The sequence below is a fragment of the Aquarana catesbeiana genome, linkage group LG10 (assembly GCF_042186555.1).
Source record: "Aquarana catesbeiana isolate 2022-GZ linkage group LG10, ASM4218655v1, whole genome shotgun sequence".
Lineage (NCBI taxonomy): Eukaryota > Metazoa > Chordata > Amphibia > Anura > Ranidae > Aquarana > Aquarana catesbeiana.
This window is the reverse complement of record NC_133333.1, coordinates 112,563,938-112,585,471: the sequence shown is the minus strand read 5'-3', so window position 1 is coordinate 112,585,471 and position 21,534 is coordinate 112,563,938. Positions and strand designations below refer to the sequence as shown.

Here is a 21,534-nt window from a genome sequence, read left to right as displayed (position 1 = left end):
AATTGTATGTTGAATGTACCAAGCTCACATTGTGCTGCTGCCTAAATTGTGTAAGAACTAGACACTGTGTGCCTCCTAAAGGTCCATTTCTTTACTGAATTATGATTTGAAAATTCTTATCAAAGTTTTGGTCACCAGAATGATGAATGTGTTGCCTTCTCTAATCAACACTGATCAAACTGGTTTTATGCCTGGTAAATCTGCAGATTTTAACATAGGGTCTTTATTAGGGATGAGCTTGATGTTCGGGTCGAACATAAGTTTGACTCCAACATCGGGTGTTCGCCCGTTCGCCGAACAGCGAACATTATGGGGCGTTCGTGGAAAATTTGAGTGCAGCAGAACACCCCATAATGCACTGCGAGATCGCAGTGCATTGCTGTATGATGACTGGCCAAAGCATGCACCTGACCTGCATGCTTTGGCCAATCACAGCGCGCTCTGCTAAGAGAGCCATAATTGGCTAAAGGCAGGGTGAGTTAGATTAAGCAGGCAGGTTAACTAGTGGCAGTGTATTTGATTGATATATATATATATATATATATATATATATATATATATATATATATATATATACATACATATATATACATACATATATATACACAGTCAGTCTAATTATATATATATATATATATATATATATATATATATATATACACACAGGGGGTCCCCTAGTTACAAACATCCGACTTACAAATGACTCCTACTTACAAACGGAGGGAGACAACAGGAAGTGAGAGGAAATCTACCCCTAGGAAGGGAAATTTACTCCTGTAAGAGCTATTATGGGGAAAAGGTACATCCACTGATGCTTTACCACCAAGGCTTGTTTCCACAACAACCCAAAATTTTCAAAATCCAATTGTCATTGGGACAGAAAGTGAGGTGAAATCTTCTGAACAGGGGCACAGACAGCAAAACAAATGTTACAGGGGTGTTAACCCTTCCCTATGCTATCCAAAAAGCTTAAAAATAGTTTTTTTGGCTGGAGCTACACTTAAAAAATGTACCTGTTCCGACTTCCAAACAGATTCAACTTAAGAACAAACCTACAGTCCCTAACTTGTTTGTAACCCGGGGACCCCCTGTATGTATATATATATATATATATATATATATATATATATATATATATATATATATAAATACAGTGGGGCAAAAAAGTATTTAGTCAGCCACCAATTGTGCAAGCTCTCCCACTTAAAAAGATGAGAGAGGCCTGTAATTGTCATCATAGATATACCTCAACTATGAGAGACAAAATGTGGAAACAAATCCAGACAATCACCTTGTCTGATTTTCGAAAGAATTTATTTGCAAATTATGGTGGAAAATAAGTATTTGGTCACCTACAAACAAGCAAGATTTGTGGTTCTCACAGACCTGTATCTTCTTCTTTAAGAGGCTCCTCTGTCCTCCACTCATTACCTGTATTAATGGCACCTGATGGAACTTGTTATCAGTATAAAAGACATCTGTCCACAACCTCAAACAGTCACACTCCAAACTTCACTATGGTGAAGACCAAAGAGCTGTTGAAGGACACCAGAAACAAAATTGTAGACCTGCACCAGGCTGGGAAGACTGAATCTGCAATAGGCAAGCAGCTTGGTGTGAAGAAATCAACTGTGGGAGCAATAATTAGAAAATGGAAGACATACAAGACCACTGTTAATCTCCCTCGATCTGGGGCTTCACGCAAGATCTCACCCCGTGGGGTCAAAATGATCACAAGAACGGTGAGCAAAAATACCAGAACCACACGGTTGGACCTAGTGAATGACCTGCAGAGAGCTGAGACCAACGTAACAAAGGCTACCATCAGTAACACACTACGCCACCAGGGACTCAGATCCTGCAGTGCCAGACATGTCCCCCTGCTTAAGCCAGTACATGTCTGGGCCCGTCTGAGGTTTGCTAGAGAGCATTTGGATGATCCAGAAGAGGACTGGGAGAATGTCATATGGTCAGATGAAACCAAAGTAGAACTGTTTGGTAGAAACACAACGCGTTGTGTTTGTAGGAGAGAGAATGCTGAGTTGCAACCAAAGAACACCATACCTACTGTGAAGCATGAGGGTGGCAACACCATGCTTTGGGGCTGTTTCTCTGCAAAGGGAACAGGACGACTGATCCATGTACATGAAAGAATGAATGGGTCCATGTATCGTGAGATTTTGAGCGCAAACCTCCTCCCATCAGCAAGGGCATTGAAGATGAAACATGGCTGGGTCTTTCAGCATGACAATGATCCCAAACACACCACCCGGGCAACAAAGGAGTGGCTTCGTAAGAAGCATTTCAAGGTCCTGGAGTGGCCTAGTCAGTCTCCAGATCTCAACCCCATAGAAAAACTTTGGAGGGAGTTGAAAGTCCGTGTTGCCCAGCAACAGCCCCAAAACATCACTGCTCTAGAGGAGATCTGCATGGAGGAATGGGCCAACATACCAGCAACAGTGTGTGACAACCTTGTGAAGATTTACAGAAAACGTTTGACCTTTGTCATTGCCAACACAGGATATATAACAAAGTATTGAGATGAACTTTTGATATTGAAAAAATACTTATTTTCCACCATAATTTGCAAATAAATTCTTTCCAAATCAGACAATGTGATTGTCTGGATTTGTTTACACATTTTGTCTTTCATAGTTGAGGTACACCTATAATGACAATTACAGGCCTCTCTCATCTTTTTAAGTGGGAGAACTTGCACAATTGATGGCTGACTAAATACTTTTTTGGCCCACTGTGTATATATATATATATATATATATATATATATATATATATATATATATATAATCGGATCGGACTCTACGGTCAGTCTTCATCCGATCCCCCATAGAGGAGAGCGGCGCTCTGACAGGTCGGTCCCTGCACAGTGTGCAGAGACAGACCTGTCATCTGCCTGCTCAGCGGGGATCGATGGAGCGATTGCTGCTGAGCAAAGCGGAGCCCATACACGGACACCTCCGTGTGAAAGGGGCCTTAGTGAGCACTTCTCCTTTGCCAAGATAATCCATCCACCTCACAGATGTGGCATATCAAGATGCTGATTAGACAGCATGATTATTGCACAGGTGTGCCTTAGGCTTACACATCTTTAGGCCCGCCCCCCCCCCCCAGCCTGACCACCAACATTCCCCAGGGCTTGCCCACGGACCATCCTACCGAATCTGCACACTCAGCCCCCCTCAGTCCTGTATATTTGTCAGCCTTCCACACACCTGTATATATGCCAGGCCCCACACACACACCTGTATATATGTCAATCCCCCTCACACCTGTATATATGTCAGCCCCCTCACATCTGTATATTTGTCAGCCCCCCTCACACCTGTATATATGTCAGCCCCCCAACACACCTGTATATATGTCAGCCCCCCAACACACCTGTATATATGCTAGTCCTCCACACCTGTATATATGTTAGCCCGCCCACACACCTGTATATATGTCAGTCCCCACAACCAACCTGTATATATGCTAGCCCTCCCACACACACACCTGAATATATGTCAGCCCCCCTCATACCTGTATATATGTCAGTCTCCCTCACACCTGTATATATTTTAGCCCCCCCACACACACCTCTATATATGTCAGCCCAGCACCCCCCATACACCTGTATATATGCTACACCCCCCCACAAACACCTGTATATATGTCAGCCCCCCTCACTCCTGTATATATGTCAGTCCCCCCCCCCACACCTGTATATATGTCAGCCCACCTCACCCCTGTATATATGTCAGCCCCCCCACACCTGTATAAATGCCCCCCCCACACACACACACACACACACACACACACACCTGTACACAGAGGTGGCTGGTGCTCAAAATTTTTCAAGGAGGCGCAAACAAACTGATAAATTCAGAAAAAAAAACATCAATTGCAGCCTCACTGTGCCCATCAAATGCAGCCACTGTGGCCATCAAATGCAGCCACTGTGCCATCAAATGCAGTCACTGTGCCCATCAAACACAGCCACTGTGCCCATCAATTGCAGCCACTGTGCCCATCAATTGCAGCCACTGTGCCCATCAAATGCAGCCACTGTGCCCATCAAATGCAGCCACTGTGCCCATCAAATGCTGCCACTGTGCCATTAAATGCTGCCACTGTGCCCATCAAATGCTGCCACTGTACAATCAAATGATGCCACTGTGCCCATCAAATGCTGCCACTGTGCCCATTTAAAAGTTAACACTGTGACCCCCCCCCGCCCGCTCGCTGTCTGCCCGAAACTTACCCTATCTCGGTGGGGCAGCGGGTGACCGCAAAGAGCGGTGTTCTCCATGCGTCTCCTCCCATCCTCTCCTCCTGATAGGCGTCCAATCACAGCGCCTGTCGTTTTAGCCAATCAGGTGACGGGTAACACACCGTGCTTCCTGATTGGCGGAGAGGCGGTTCAGTGTTAGAAAAGCGAATATTAATTTGTTGTTTTAACACACCTGGGTGAACTGCAAAACGCAACGCTCTGCACTGGCAGGTCACTTTTTTGAAACCTATTAGAGCCTATGGCTCTAATCAGGTGCTTCAAAAATACATGCCCACTGCTGTAATTCAGGCGCCCGGCACCCAAAAAGGGGCCGGACGCCTGAATAGGGGGTGGCTATAGCGGCCATGGATAGATTCATGCAATGCAATGCATGAATCTATCCATGACACATAGAGGTGGGTGGCTGGAGAGAGGGGGCAGGCGCACTGCCACTGCCTGTATATATGCCAGCCCAGCCCCCCCCACACACACACCTGTAAACACACAAGGCTCTGGCCCCTCCCTGTACACAAACAGCTCCCTTCCCTTTCCTTCACAGTCCATACTTGTAAAGAATTTCTTCCTACCTGGTCCCAGCTCGGTTTCACAAAGCTGACATGTTGCTGACACAGAAAAGCCTAGTACACGAGGGTTGCACATAGTAGCCAGAGGTGGCAGTAAAGAGCTTGATGTCTGAGCTCAATGCCACAGAGAGCACACGCTGTGAGATTGTTTCTGTAATGCACAGCATGGCTTCCCTTCACCTCTCCTGCCTTCTTCTGGCCCGGGCGGACCCCTCGGGCCCCGGGGGCCCTTACAGTTGTAACAGCTGTACCCCCTGATGGCGGCCCTGGCCACAGATGTTGCAAATTTTGAGGGAGCGTGCAATTGGCATGCTGGCTGCAGGAATGTCCACCAGAGCTGTTTCCCTTGAATTTAATGTTAATTTCCATACCATAAGCCATCTCCAAAGGCGTTTCAGAGAATTTGGCAGTACATCCAACTGGCCTCACAACCGCAGACCACGTGTAACCCCACCAGCCCAGGACCTCCACATCCAGCATCTTCACCTCCAAGATCGTCTGAGACCAGCCACCCAGACAGCTGCTGCAACATTAGGTTTGCATAACCAAAGAATTTCTGCACAAACTGTCAGAAACCATCTCAGGGAAGCTCATCTGCATGCTCGTCGTCCTTATCGGGGTCTCGACCTGACTGCAGTTCGTCGTAGTAACCGACTTGCGTGGGCAAATGCTCACATTCGATGGCATCTGGCACTTTGGAGAGGTGTTCTCTTCACGGATGAATCCCGATTTTCACTGTACAGGGCAGATGGCAGATAGCGTGTATGGCGTCGTGTGGGTGAGCGGTTGCTGATGTCAATGTTGTAGATGGAGTGGCCCATGGTGGCGGTGGGGTTATGGTATGGGCAGACGTATGCTATGGACAACGAACACAGGTGCATTTTATTGATGGCATTTTGAATGCACAGAGATACCGTGACAAGATCATGAGGCCCATTGTTGTGCCATTCATCTACAACCATCATCTCATGTTGCAGCATGATAATGCAGAACCCCATGTTGCAAGGATCTGTACACAACTCCTGGAAGCTGAAAACATCCCAGTTCTTGCATGGCCAGCATACTCAACGGACATGTCTCCCATTGAGCATGTTTGGGATGCTCTGGATTGGCATATACGACAGCGTGTTCCAGTTCCTGCCAATATCCAGCAACTTCGCACAGCCATTGAAGAGGAATAGACCAACAGTCCACAGGCCACAATCAACAGCCTGATCAACTCTATGTGAAGGAGATGTGCTGCCCTGCGTGAGGCTAATGGTGATCACACCAGATACTGACTGGTTTTCAGACCCTCCCTAATACAGAAAACTGCACATTTTAGAGTGGCCTTTTATTGTGGACAGCCTAAGGCACACCTGTGCAATAATCATGCTGTCTAATCAGCATCTGGATATTCCACACCTGTGAGGTGGATGGATTATCTCGGCAAAGGAGAAGTGCTCACTAACACAGATTTAGAGAGATTTGTGAACAATATTTGAGAGAAATAGGCCTTTTGTGTACATAGAAAAAGTCGTAGATCTTTGCGTTCAGCTCATGCTAAATAGGGTCAAACACAAAAGTATTGCGTTTATAATTTTGCTCAGTGTATATACTCTTCATCCAGTATAGCCTATATCTACAGTGCATTCTGTGGTGTACTGATTCTAATACATTTCAGGCAGAGTATTAATATATATACAGTCTTGTGTGTATGTGTGTGTATATATATATATATATATATATATATATATATATATATATATATATATATATTCTCTGCATCCAGTGAAGCCTGTATTTACAGAGCATTCGGTGATGTACTGTTTCTAATGCACTTCAGGCGGTGTACACAGTATCTAATTCAGTGTGTACAGTTTCTACTACACTTCTGGTAGTGTAGACAGTATAAAATACAGTGCAGCCGTAGTATAGTTTCTAATACAGTGCAAACGGTGTACACTGTATCTAATACAGTGAGTATAGTTTCTACTACTTTTCTGGTAGTGTACACAGTATTTAATACAGTGTGTACAGTTTCTACTACACTTCTGGTGGTGTACATAGTACACAACACAGTGCAGCCATCGTACAGTTTCTAATACAGTGCAGGCGGTGTACACAGTATCTAATACAGTGTGTACAGTTTCTACTACACTTCTGGTGATGTACACAGTATACAATACAGTGCAGCCGTTGTACAGTTTCTAATACAGTGCAGGTGGTGTACACAGTATCTAATACAGTGTGTACAGTTTCTACTATACTTCTGGTGGCGTACACAGTACACAACACAGTGCAGCCATAGTACAGTTTCTACTACTTTTCTGGTGGTGTATACAGCATCTAATACAGTGTGTACAGTTTCTACTACACTTCTGGTGGTGTACACAGTGCACAATACAGTGCAGCTGTAGTACAGTTCTTACTACTTTTCTGGTGGTGTACACAGTATCTAATACAGTGTGTACAGTTTCTCCTACACTTCTGGTGGTGTACACAGTACACAATACAGTGCAGCTGTAGTACAGTTTCTAATAAAGTGCAAGCGGTGTACATTGTATCTAATATAGTGTGTACAGTTTCTACTACACTTCTGGTGGTGTACACAGTATACAATACAGTGCAGCCATTGTACAGTTGCTAATACAGTGCAGGCAGTGTACACAGTATCTAATACAGTGTGTACAGTTTCTACTACTTTTCTAGTGGTGTACACAGTACACAATACAGTGCAGCCATAGTACAGTTTCTACTACTTTTCTGGTGGTGTACACAGTATCTGATACAGTGTGTACAGTTTCTACCACACTTCTGGTGGTGCACACTGTAAACAATACAGTGCAGCCATAGTACAGTTTCTAATACAGTGCTGGCGATGTACACAGTATCTAATACAGTATGTACAGTTTCTACTACACTTCTGGTGGTTTACACAGTACACAATACAGTGCAGCCAAGGTACAGTTTCTTCTACTTTTCTGGTGGTGTACACAGTATCTAATACAGTGTGTACAGCTTGTACTACACTTCTGGTGGTGTACACAGTACACAATACAGTGCAACAGTAGTACAGTTTATAATACAGTGCAGGAGGTGTACACAGTATCTAATACAGTGTGTACAGTTTCTACTACACTTCTGGTGGTGTACACAGCACCCAGTACAGTGCAGCTGTAGTACAGTTTCTAATAAAGTGCAGGCAGTGTAAACAGTATCTAATACAGTGTGTACAGTTTCTACTACACTTGTGGTGGTGTACACAGTACACAATACAGTGCAGCCATAGTACAGTTTCTACTACTTTTCTGGTGGTGTACACAGTATCTGATACAGTGTGTACAGTTTCTACCACACTTCTGGTGGTGCACACAGTAAACAATACAGTGCAGCCATAGTACAGTTTATAATACAGTGAAGGGGGTGTACACAGTATCTAATACAGTGTGTACAGTTTCTACTACACTTCTGGTGGTGTACACAGCACACAGTACAGTGCAGCTGTAGTACAGTTTCTAATAAAGTGCAGGCGGTGTATACAGTATCTAATACAGTGTGTACAGTTTCTACTACACGTGTGGTGGTGCACACAGTACACAATACAGTGCACAATACAGTTCAGCCGTAGAACAGTTTCTAATACAGTGCAGGCGATGTACACAGTATCTAATACATTGTGTACAGTTTCTACTACACTTCTGGTGGTGTACACAGTACACAATACAGTGCAGCCATAGTACATTTTCTAATACAGTGCAGGCAGTGTACACAGTATCTAATACAGTGTGTACAGTTTCTACTACACTTCTGGTGGTGTACACAGTACATAATACAGTGCAGCCATAGTACAGTTTCTAATACAGTGCAGGCGGTGTACACACAGTATCTAATACAATGTACATAGTACACAATACAGTGCAGCTGGAGTACAGTTTACAAAAAATCACAGGCGGTGTACACAGTATCTAATACACTTCAGGTGGTGTACACAGTACACAATACAGTGCAGCCATAGTACAGTTTCTAATAAAGTGTAGGCGGTGTACACAGTATCTAATACAGTATGTACAGTCTCTACTACACTTCTGGTCATGTACACAGTACACAATACAGTGTAGCTGTAGTATAGTTAATAATACAGTGCAGGCATTGTACACAGTATCTAATACAGTGTGTACAGTTTCTAATACACTTCAGGCGGTGTACACAGTATCTAATACAGTGTAGTGTGGTGTGGCAAAACAAAAAATGCATCATGTCTGGAAGGCCACCAAGGAGAGTCAAACGCTCACAGGCCACTAAAAGAGGGCAAGCAGGCTCTGTGTCTACAGTAAACAGTGGTGGTCATGGACATGGTGCATCCTCTGCAGGTGGCCATGGGGCACGCTTGTCCTTTTTTTCTGCTGCTGGCCGTGTTATTGAGCCACAACATGCAGAAGTGTTGGTGGAGTGGATAACAAAGCCGTCCTCATCCTGCTCATCCTCTATCACCCAGGCTCAGAGTAGTTTGCCTTCCAACGCAGCTGCCGAATCGGCCTATTCCACCGGCTCCTTGTCCACAGTCACTCCTTCCATAAACCCATCATCATGCACGGAGGAGTCCCCAGATTTATTCGACCACAGTGTCGGGTACATGCTGCTAAAGGCTCTGATGTTGGTTCCCAGGTTGAGGAAGGGACTAACGTGAGCCTAGAGTGAGGGGTTGCCACAGAAGGACAAGAAACTGGCAGTCATGTTCCCCCAGCTGTAGCATACTGTCAAGTTTGCTCCAGTGACGAGGAAGGAGGGGATGATGAGGTCACTGACTGTACCTGGGTGCCTGAGAGAAGAGAGGAGGAGAAGGAGGCACAAATCCAACAAGGCAAGATGTCCTCTAGGGGGCAGCTTAAGGGCAGCCACCCTATTGCATCACACCTCAGAGCTCCGCAGGTGCAGGGAGCTGCTGACTCCCTGCTGACTATTAAAAGTTCCTTGGTGTGGGCCTTTTTCGACACATGTGCAGCAGATCGCACCATTGCTGTTTGCAACTTATGTCTGAAGCGGATCAAGCGTGGCCAGAACAGCAGCCGCTTGGGCACCACATGCTTGACCAGACCTATAGCGACCTGCCATGCAACAGTACTTGAAAGACCCAAATCAAAGAAAAACGCGGACTTCTCCTTGCTACTCATCTGGGATCTCCAACCCTACTATACCTTCAGTCCTCTCAAAAACCTGCACTGAGAGGAATGACGGTATAGCAATAGGTGTCCCAAGTACTTGCAGCCAATCTGCTAGCAGTACACAACCATCTGATTTTAGCAGGCAAATTTCCCTACCCCAGTTGCTGAACTGTAAAAAGAAATTTGGTCCTAGCCATCCACATGCTCAGCATCTAGATGCTAGCTTGACCAAATTGCTAGCACTACAACTGCTGCCTTTTCAGCTGGTAGACTCTGCCCCCTTTTGTGAATTTGTGGAATGTGCTGTACTTCAGTGCCAGGTTTCAAAACGCCATTTTTTTTCACGGAAGGCCACTTCGGTTCTCTACCGGCATATGGAAGGCAATGCTTTGGCCTTGTTGGACAGGGCAGTCAGCGGAAAGGTTCATATTACCTCTGACTCATGGTCCAGCAGGCATGGGCAGAGACATTACCTTTCCTTCACAGCGCACTGGGTAACTCTGCTGGCAGCTGGGAAGGATGCAGGACATGGTTCAGTGTTGTTGGAGCTTTTTTCCGCCACCATGCCTCCAAAATGCTAGTGGTGATTCTGCCACAGCTCTCTTCTCCACACCCCCTTCTTCTTCTTCCTCTATGGCCTCTTCTGCAGATTTGTCCTCTGAACCAGCGGTGCTCTGTAAGCGTTCAAGGGGCTACGCAAGCAGTCATGTTAAAAGATGCCATGCGGTGCTTGAGTTGGTCTGCCTAGGGGACAGGAGCCACACTGGGGCAGAGATTTCGTCAGTTCTGCAGGGGCAGAATCAGAGGTGGTTGACGCCACGCCAGCTTCAGCTGAGGAATGGTTGTATACGACAATGACACCAACCTTGTCTCCGACCTCCGACACGGACACTTGACCCATGTTCCATGTTTGGCACACATCCTGAATTTGGTGGTGCAGTGGTTCTTGAGCAGGTACCTAGGCTTACAGGATATTCTGAGGCAGGCCAGAAAAGTCTGTGGTCATTTCTGCCGGTCATACAATGCTAGTGCTCGGCTGGCTGACATTCAAAGGGAATGCAACCTGCCCACCAACCGCCTCATTTGTGACATGCCCACCAGATGGAACTCAACGTTGGCAATGCTGCAGCGGTTGCACACACAGCAGAGGGCCATCAATGAGTACCTATGCGAGTAGAGCTTGGCTTCTTTTCACAATGCCAGTGGCTACTGATCAAGGATGCATGCTCTGTCCTATCACCATTTCAGGAGGCCACAAGGATGGTGAGCAGAGACAATGCATGCATCAGTGACACTGTCCCTCTAGTCTTCCTGTTGGAGCACACGCTTTGTGGAATCATGGACAGGGCACTTGAAGCAGAACAACGGGAGGAAGAGGAGGACTTCCTTACCTTTCAAGGCCCCCTTTATCCAGATAGCATTCCTGCGGGCCCGCCAAACACACAGGAAGAAGAGGAAGAGGAGGAGGATTGTGTCAGCATGGATGTAGAGTTGTTCTTGTCCTTGTTGTAAAGTTGTCCTTGTTTAAAACACAGAGACAGTGTGTGACTGCCCCCGCAACCGGAGCACTCGTGTTTGAAGCGGCAGCCGTTTCCAAACCTGCATGCCCCTTCGTTATACTGCCAACACACCCCCCGTCGTTTGGGGGTCGGCTGTCCTGGGGCATCCAAACTTCCGGCCCTGCTGGGAAAAAACGTTGTAGAGGCCCCCACTGAAGACATAGGCTGATGTCCTTGTGGTCCCAGCGCAGGGATGGGCGGACAGCCTTCTGCTGACGAAATTTTTAGTCGTACCGGAGCCTCGCCTGACCCTCATACACCCGCTGGAATGGCATCCAGGTAGCAAAAGAGCGCCGAGCCGAGGCTGTTTTTCACCAATCACGCTTGCTAAAATAACAAACGCCTGTAGCCAGTTAACAAGGGAGCGGGGAATAAGGCGATGACAACGATTTTCTTCCTCCTCCTTTTTTGATTCGTCTGGTTTAACCCGGTCCAAGTTGAACTTTTTTAGCAGCAGCAAGGAAAAAATTTCCACATACTCACCTCTCCATATTTTTTCCCGAACCTCCCATTTGAAATGCACCCCCAAAGGTCCTTCAAAGCATACATACACCTCACACTTGGCTGCGTCAGCCAAGCGAACGATATCCGGAACTTTACTCGCCTCCTTTGCTGTATCGGCCCTGTCGGAAAATGCCAACCCAGCCTGGGCCCCTGCCACCACCCCCTGCCTTACCGGCTAAAGGCCTGCCCCCTGCCTTACAGACCCTGTAACAGGGGAGGACACGGCCCCCGTCTGGCCAGGTACACAAACAGAAACTTGGGAAGCCGTGGTCGCACGTTGCACTAGCGTGCGCAATCCCGTCAATAATTGCTGTATATCTGTGCCCGAGCCTGACACAGCAGATGCACGGTCCGTTGAGTGCGGTGTAGATGCATGAGGCAAAGCCGGTAGGGGGGGGAACCCTGATTCCCGTTGCCCTCCATCCCCATGCCTAAAAGACCACCCAACACTGCCTGCAAAGAAGAGAGGTGGTTAGTAATGGACCAGGAGAGGCGGCAGCACGTTCCTGTCTCCCGTGACATGCAGGCAGGACCAGGGGGGAAGTCGCACCACAGTCCCTGCCTGATGAGCTCTGCCTCCGCCGGGGATTCCTCCCAGTGCTGGCACCAGCCAGCTGAGTGGCTCTGAGGAAGTTAGCTATCATTGGCTAATGAAACGCGCCAACGTGACGTCAGCAAGTTAGTGATGGTGGAGGGATCGTAGCCCAAGCAGCATACGGAGGCAGTGGTGAAGGAACAGCCGGAAGCCTGTTGGAGGTGGGGATGGTACTTGATCCAGTGTATGGATAAATCCTCTGTGGGGATAACCCGATGACCAATAGAGCGGCGCTCAAACTGGAAGGATGGGTGGAGGTATGAGGAAGCAGGTGAAATTACTGCTTAATTAGCAAGTGGGATGATAGTATGTGCAGTTTGTTGTAAACCAATACTTCAACCAATCCCAACTACTGGAGCTGTTTGTGTGTCTGATTGAATGGATGTATGCGCAGCTGTGATCCCCCCCCCCTTTTAATGACAACATTGTCTTTTTAGATTACCTTAGAAGGTATTACTTAGATTGTTATTTCTGCTATATTTGATATTATGGTGTGTGTTTTCTACATTCAAATTTAATAAAATTAACCGTAGTGTCCAGCTATTGTGACCTTCTTGGAAGGCCTCCTCCTTCCTTCTTTTTCATAACTGAGCCGATGAGCCTGGAGGGTCCTTGCATTTTGGTGCTGAGCTCGGGGGGGAGGAGGGGGGCGAAAAGTGCTCCGGAGGCCGAGACCTTCGAGCATGCTGGCCCCCAGACTCTGCTGCTGCTGCTGCATTCTCTCCTCTAGAAAGAGAGGTGATCTCCTGCTGCAACCAGGCAGTGCCTTTGGAGGCTACAGCTGCTCTGAGTTGGGCCAAGAAGCCATCCATCTCGGCCATGGGAACTTACAGAAAGCAAAAACAAGGCAGGCAGGAGTGGAAGAGCTGGTTCTTCGTCCGGTGACCTCCGACTGACCACCGGACACTGGCACCTCCCTAACTACACTTCAGGAACTATCTGGCCACCCCCACTACACTGACCAACTAACCATTAAGTAACTGCTTGCCCTGCTACCCTGTCGTGCCAGCCCTGCACCTATTCCTGTGTCTTTTGCTACGGCTTCTCTTGAGCAGTGATATCTGCATTTTGGGCTTAGTAAACTCCTTGGCCTCTACTAGAACCCTAAGAACGGTATTAGGTCTGCTTTTATACTATGCCAAATTCAAATTCACATATGCGTTTAGAGGTTCCCCCAAGAAATTCACATAGGAAAGTCTGTTGTTGTTTGTTTTTCTTTGTTCCATGCACCTAATGGCTCTGTTTTGTACCCTCTTCTACTTGCAAATGCACAGTATAAGAAATTCACATAGAAATAATGTGTAATGCAGTGAAGTATCCTAAAAAAATAAAAGAAAAAGCTATAAAAATATTGTTATACTTTCATTTTGTTTCTTTATTTTATTTTTATTCATTACAAGTAGTTATATAGCGCCATCAATTTACATATCGCTTTACACATATATTGTACATTCACATCGATCCCTGCTCTCAAGGAAATTACAATCTAAGGTTATTAACCCACATTCATATATAAACTATGGCAAATTTAGACAGAAGCCTATAAACCTACAAGCATGTCTTTGGAGAGTGGGAGGAAACCAGGGGAAACCCACGTAGGCACAGCTTGCATGTTGGGAGTGACTATGAAATGGACACCTTAGTGAAAAAGTACTCAGAATGCTAATTTGTAGTCCTGTGAGCCTCCAGGTAATTGACCAAATCTGGTCTCCAAAATAGTGTATCTTTGCAAATGATCAGCTGCTAACGTTACGCATGTCTCATAACCATGCAAAAAATAGTTAAACCAAATTGTACACACGCTGCGCTTATCAAAAATGTAAGAAATTTCTACTAAAATATTAATAAAGTGATATTGTGCTTAGCATACAAAATCTATTAATACAATACATTACTGTGCAATAAACTTCAATGAATGAATAAATAGGTAAAAGTGCTCCAATCAGCCTGTATATTGCAAATATTCCACAAAGCTTGTGCAATTTTCAAACATTAATAGATAATTCAAAACAAACATCCATGCGATTTAGTGTTGCATCCATGCATTTCAGTGCTGCATCTATGCAATATGGTGTTAGTGCAATGTTCAAACAATAAAAAGTTAAAAAATACAAAAAAACGCATCCATGCGATTTGGTGCTGCATCCATGTGATTCTATGCAATTCAGTGCTGTGTTGCTGTGCAATTCAACAAATAATGATAAAAAGAAGGAAACCCTGGGATGGTACGGGTGAATGGGAAGGGGGTAAGCAATGGGTAAATTAAGGTAAAGGAAAAAGAAATATACTAAATATTGTAATTGGTATGAGGAATGCCCAGAAATAGTAAAAGAAAAAAATACTTTATTGGAATATACAAAACATGGTTATAAAAGTAATGAACAATGCATACAATGATACCTAAACCACGCAAATGTGTATACTGGTAAGGGAAAGCATGCACATGCGTGGTATAAAGGAGCCCAACATGTTTCGGATAGGAATACAAATTCAGTTCCTTCTTCAGGGGTTTCCTGTAAGGATTTTTTGTATGATCTGGGGGAAGTATATTGATAAAACATACCAGTCATTAGTATATGTACATATATATACATACATATGCACATACATATCATGAGTATATCTCATAGGTATAGAGGGTGTAAAGGAGCAGAATTATTGGAGACAAAAAAGAAAGAAAACATGTATATGAAATGAAAAGAGAATGATCAAGATGTAAGAGGATGGATAGCAATACTGATAAAAACTCAAAATATGCGAAAATTTTTCAAGATAGTGTATAGCATTATAGGGACTTACTAGTTCAAACAATTAGCTGCATGCAGAGCAACAGGCTATGGTCTGACAGTCTGCCAACAGGTACTTCAGGTCAACATCACCATGGTTCATTGTAGATTCAGATATGAGTGACACATGTGTGGATATATATGAAGTGGAGGTCTGAACTCAAAGATGGTATAGAGATTTGCTGATATATATCAGGGGGAAGTCAGTGATGGCAATTAGGTACGGCGAGGTAGGTCAAACCACCAGCGTCCACGAGGAACAGCCAATGCAAAGAGGGGAATGTACATCCCTACATAAAAAAAAATAAAATAAAATAAAATAATATAATACTATTGGAGTATAGATGTCAAGGGTCCATAAAGTAACAATCCATACATAAATGAATATTAAATGTGCAATGGATGTAATGTAATAAGTTGTAGCAAAGAAGTTGTAGCCCTTCCTTGCTACAACTTATTACATTACATCCATTGCACATTTAATATTTATTTATGTATGGATTGTTACTTTATGGACCCTTGACATCTATACTCCAATAGTATTATATTATTTTATTTATTTTTTTTATTTTTTTTTTTTTTATGTAGGGATGTACATTCCCCTCTTTGCATTGGCTGTTCCTCGTGGACGCTGGTGGTTTGACCTACCTCGCCGTACCTAATTGGCATCACTGACTTCCCCCTGATATATATCAGCAAATCTCTATACCATCTTTGAGTTCAGACCTCCACTTCATATATATCCACACATGTGTCACTCATATCTGAATCTACAATGAACCATGGTGATGTTGACCTGAAGTACCTGTTGGCAGACTGTCAGACCATAGCCTGTTGCTCTGCATGCAGCTAATTGTTTGAACTAGTAAGTCCCTATAATGCTATACACTATCTTGAAAAATTTTCGCATATTTTGAGTTTTTATCAGTATTGCTATCGATCCTCTTACATCTTGATCATTCTCTTTTCATTTCATATACATGTTTTCTTTCTTTTTTGTCTCCAATAATTCTGCTCCTTTACACCCTCTATACCTATGAGATATACTCATGATATGTATGTGCATATGTATGTATATATATGTACATATACTAATGACTGGTATGTTTTATCAATATACTTCCCCCAGATCATACAAAAAATCCTTACAGGAAACCCCTGAAGAAGGAACTGAATTTGTATTCCTATCCGAAACATGTTGGGCTCCTTTATACCACGCATGTGCATGCTTTCCCTTACCAGTATACACATTTGCGTGGTTTAGGTATCATTGTATGCATTGTTCATTACTTTTATAACCATGTTTTGTATATTCCAATAAAGTATTTTTTTCTTTTACTATTTCTGGGCATTCCTCATACCAATTACAATATTTAGTATATTTCTTTTTCCTTTACCTTAATTTACCCATTGCTTACTCCCTTCCCATTCTCCCGTACCATCCCAGGGTTTCTTTCTTTTTATCATTATTTGTTGCAATGTATTATAGGGTTGTGGTGAACTGGGTATAAGCTCATTGTTACACTCATATATGGTAGTGCACCATTTTCTATTTAAACTATGTTGCTGTGCAATGATCAAATTAAGAGTCCACAGATCTTCCACAATCCATTCATGTGTTATTGTGAACACAAACTAAAGTGCTGTGTGCTCATACAAGTGCTCCCCCCAGGTGATAGCCCCTCACCTTAGGGCGTGTGACCTTGCAATTAAGCTTGGTCAGAATGCGCCTTAGAACCTCTATGGGTTCGATGTTATATGCAGGTTCCTGGATTTGCACTGGTGCCTCTGTTCCTCACAGCAGTCCCGTTTGCACCTCAATATATCAACACAAAAAGGACTTGATGGTGCAGTATGTACTAAATTTATTAAAATCGTAACAAAATCCCGCAAAGTGTACTCACAGTAACAAGGCGCTTAAGGGCGCCACACTAAAACAGCAGAAATGAACGGGCAACAGCGGCCGGTATGGGGTGACGTGCTAATCTTTCCCAACAGGTTGTATGTATAACGTTCCGTCCTGTCCCCTTCCCCTACGTGTGTTCTATACAAGGGGTATTTCGTATCTTGATGACGAGCAGTTTTCCCGATAGGAATTGGTTCCGTCGAAAAAATATAGAACATCTTCTCTTTCTAGGTCCGTCAGAATTTTTGACGTAAAAAGTCTGATGGGGCATACACACTGTCGGAATATACAATGAAAAGCTCCCGTCGGACTTTTTCTGTCGGAAATTCTGACCGTGTGTACGGGGCATTACAAATAAATACACGTGATGAAAAAAGAAGCAGCACTGTAAATATTGGTTTTCCTCATTCAGATGTTGTGTGTGTAAAATAAATACCTATAAATTGAAACTTTTAAGGGAACCCATACTTAGAGGAATATTGTTGGAACCCATATTTAGAGAAATATGGTAGTGGTTAATTTTGCTGACCCTTTTAAAAGAATACTAGTTGCCATACTTTGGCAGTTTATGAGACACTGACCTGGAACAAGCATGCTGATTAGAAAGTCTAAACTGTCCTTGGAGGTTCTCATTTATCCAGATCAGTCTTTCTCAAAACTTCTGTTCTAGAGAAACCCTTGAAAAATATGTCAGCACTCAGGGAACCCCAATTTATTGGAGGTTAGTGGAAAAATGCCCCTTACATTGGTGGCCAGTGGAAAGAATGACTCCTTTACAGTGGTGGCCAGAATGTCACCCCATACAGGCAAAGAATTAATTGGGTTCATGTAGTTGTCTTCAACATTACAGTATAAGTCCAAACTGATTGTGCATAGCTATGACCTACCTCCGTTCTGCATACTAGTTTAAGGTCTGTCTCAGAAAGTATAAAAACATTGGAGATCCCAGGAAACTAGTATTCTCAGAAGAAGTGGTTCAGTTTCAATATTTTTTCAGTACAGGTTTACTTTAATGAAGAAATTTAATTTGTTTGTGTCTTCTTCCAGTCAAATTTGTAAAACAGGGAAGATTCAATTTTAAAATATAGAACTCACCAGGGGAGATTTTCTAAAACTGGTGCACACAGAATCTATTTCAGCTGTGCATAGTAACCAATCAGCTTCTAGATTCTATTGTCAAAGCTTGAAGCCTCTTTCACACGGGCTCCTTCGTGGAACAGATTCCGCTTGTTTAGCGGGGGGGGGGAGGTCACTCCGCTGTGTTTATTAACATAAATTAGTTTAGTTAAATTTGTTTCAGTTTTTTAATTTGCTTTCGGAATTTGTTTTGTTTATTCGTTTTCGAAATGATTTGAAAAGTTTTCTAAACGATTTCGAATAGTTTTTGAATGCGAATTCAAATAGATTTCCAATTTCCAAAAAGAATAAAATAGAATAGAAAATAAGGAATATTTCTATTCTATTCCTTTATTTTCTATTCTATTTTATTCTCTTTGGAAATTGGAAAATGATTCGAATTTGAAACGTTTTCGAATTCGAATTTGAATAGTATTCAAATTTGAAAAGTATTCAAAAACTATTCGAAAACTATTTGAATTAGAATTTCGTCTGAATTTTTTTTTCCTTATTTCGGATTCGTTTAAATTCGGTACTATTCTAAATCGGAAATTTGGATACATTAGAATTTCCGAATAACGAAAATCCGTCCGAATTTTAATTCAGATCGAAACGAACCGCACATGTCTACGATCAAGTCTGCCTGAAAAACTGACAGGCGGACCTGATCAGACAGCCCGTGTGAAAGGGCCCCTTACTGAACAAGCTGAAGTTAAAACCTGATTGGTTACTATGCACAGATGCATCAGATTCTGCATGCACCAGTTTTAGTAAATCCCCCCTTAAATAATGTGATAGCTACTTCTATAGATCAGTGATAATATTAGAGATTTTTTTATCCTCTGCTCCTAACCCCCAAATGGTGTTGGCTGAATTACCCATATAAATGATATTTTCTCTTACTCAAACAGCTAAAAAATTGAGACAAGTTTCCTTCTATCCCCTGCTTAAAACCTACACTTACATGGAGCCATGAGTAAAAGAAAGTGGGTCAGACGTACAAAGGCATACCTCCCAACATTTTGAAATGGGAATGAGGGACACCTACTAGCAAATGTATATGCAGGCATGGGACATGCCCCCTGCCACACCCCCTTAAAGGAGAATTAACCCCAAAAAAGGTTAATTAAATCCACAAGGGCTTTTTTTACTACTACTATTCATTTATATTGTCTTTTAAAATTTACAAATGCAGCAATTTAGAATTTGGATGAAAGGTTTAGCACTGGGAAACACTTTTTGAAAGATAAAAAGTGAATTTTTTTTATACAACTATATAGATCAGACCAAAATGAGGGACAAATGAGGAGGAAAGAGGGACAGAGGGACATTGCTCCAAATCAGGGACAGTCCCTCCAAATCAGGGACAGTTAGGAGCTATGACAAAGGCACAGCACTGTCATTTATGAAACATTTATAGTGGCATCTCTGCTGGATTCTTCTTTATACCTCTTTTTCATGTATTCCTTTCATATGTGTTTTTATGCAGCTTCTGACAAGCAGAATTTAATTCAAGACGACCCAGGATATCAGGTAAGTGTAATTAGTGACATTTATTATTAGTATTAATAATATAATATTAGGGGAGACTGGTTTTCATGACAGGTTCTGTATATGTAGCATTGATAGCAGCTGCCTTTTCTACTGTTTGGCCACTTCCTGCACTTCGCTTCTTACAATGAAATAAAACAGTCTTTTCCGTCACCAGGTGTCTCCTCTAGTCTGTATCTTTAGGGCAATGCACACAGATTTTAGGGGAAAAAAGAGTTATCAGAAGATGATAGTATGCGCTTTGTAATGTAATACCACACTCATGCATTTACACTATTGTAGTCAGTTACATTTTTTTCTTTTATGTGATAGCATTTTTCTTGATGATGTGATGCACTTTACAATAAATTCACAATAAGTACTGACAATCTATAGTAAATATGTTACTGGAAATCAATAATAAGAGTGTGTGGGTTCACGTGTCCCATACCATACCAACTACTTCAAAGTTTTTGTTGGTTTTTATGACTTTTCAGCCTATTGTCGCCAGGGTAGAAAGTGGTGTCAAATCCCAAATTTCCATACCTTTTATGGTGACGATTGTCTAATAGGTGATTTAATTCACTTTGGTGAGTTTGAAATGCGCATAAGAAATGGAGGAAAGTCTCCCCTAGGGGGACACAAAACCATTTTTATTTTAAAGCATAAAAATATTTTATTATTTACTTTATAAACAATTTACAAGGATTTTAACCCTTCACAGCCCTATCCAGTATGTTGAAATTAATATTTCTATAATTTTTGATGAAAGTTTATTGCCTTGTTTGAAAGCTTTTTTTCTCTTTTCAGGAACTAGGGTCACATCGGAATGACGAATACAGTATGCCAGGCCTGCGTACAAGAAATGCTATTTGATCAAATAACAATGGAAAAAGTTAATATTCTGTTTAGCACTTGAGCTGGAAAATCTTTTTGCTGTAATGTCAACAGGGGAAATGTTAAGCTCTGCACATTCTAGAGGTATACTTAATGGAGCATGTTATGTATGTGGTATGAGCTAATAAAATTGTTGAAAAAGCAGTTTTCCAGTAAACTCATTTCTTAAGAAGAGAGTAATGCAGTTCTGTCGCAGGATGAATTAGCATGGAAAAAAAAACTAATAATTTTATGGTACAAAAGTTGAAGAGTCAGGCATAATAGCAGCATGAAAGGCAGAAGTTACTGTGAGGCTAAAAAAGGTCTGAAGAGTCCAAAATTAGTGGATGAAATTGAAGAGTTTGACCTCAAACACATTGGCACTCTCATTTCTCCAAAATTCGCTAGTTGACAGTGAAATCTCATGTCTGTATTAGGCATGCATAGGAAGTAATGAATTAGAAAAAAAGAACCCGGGGAGACACCTCTGTCGGGGGCGTGGCCTGAACATGGCGGTGTGAAGACACGCTAGAGTGGAGCTCCGGGAACACCATGCTCTCCCCGACCAAACAATAGCCGACCAATAGGCCTTACCGCGGTATGAAGACAGCCCGGGAAACACGATCTACAACAAAGAGAACCCAGCCACCTGCTTCCCGCACGA

At 43.1% G+C, this 21,534-nt stretch overlaps 1 protein-coding gene across 1 annotated transcript in view; it reads left to right on the top strand.

Moving 5' to 3' along the window:
* LOC141110823 (T-cell surface glycoprotein CD3 gamma chain-like) overlaps nt 1-21,035 on the top strand; it is a 49,413-nt gene extending 28,378 nt beyond the window's left edge. Inside the window, exons 5-6 of the mRNA XM_073602465.1 lie at nt 19,954-19,997; nt 20,805-21,035. Of these exons, the coding sequence (XP_073458566.1) occupies nt 19,954-19,997; nt 20,805-20,870 (110 nt within the window). The 3' untranslated portion in view covers nt 20,871-21,035. The remainder of the gene's footprint in view (nt 1-19,953; nt 19,998-20,804) is intronic.
* The last annotated feature ends 499 nt before the right edge of the window (nt 21,036-21,534 follow it).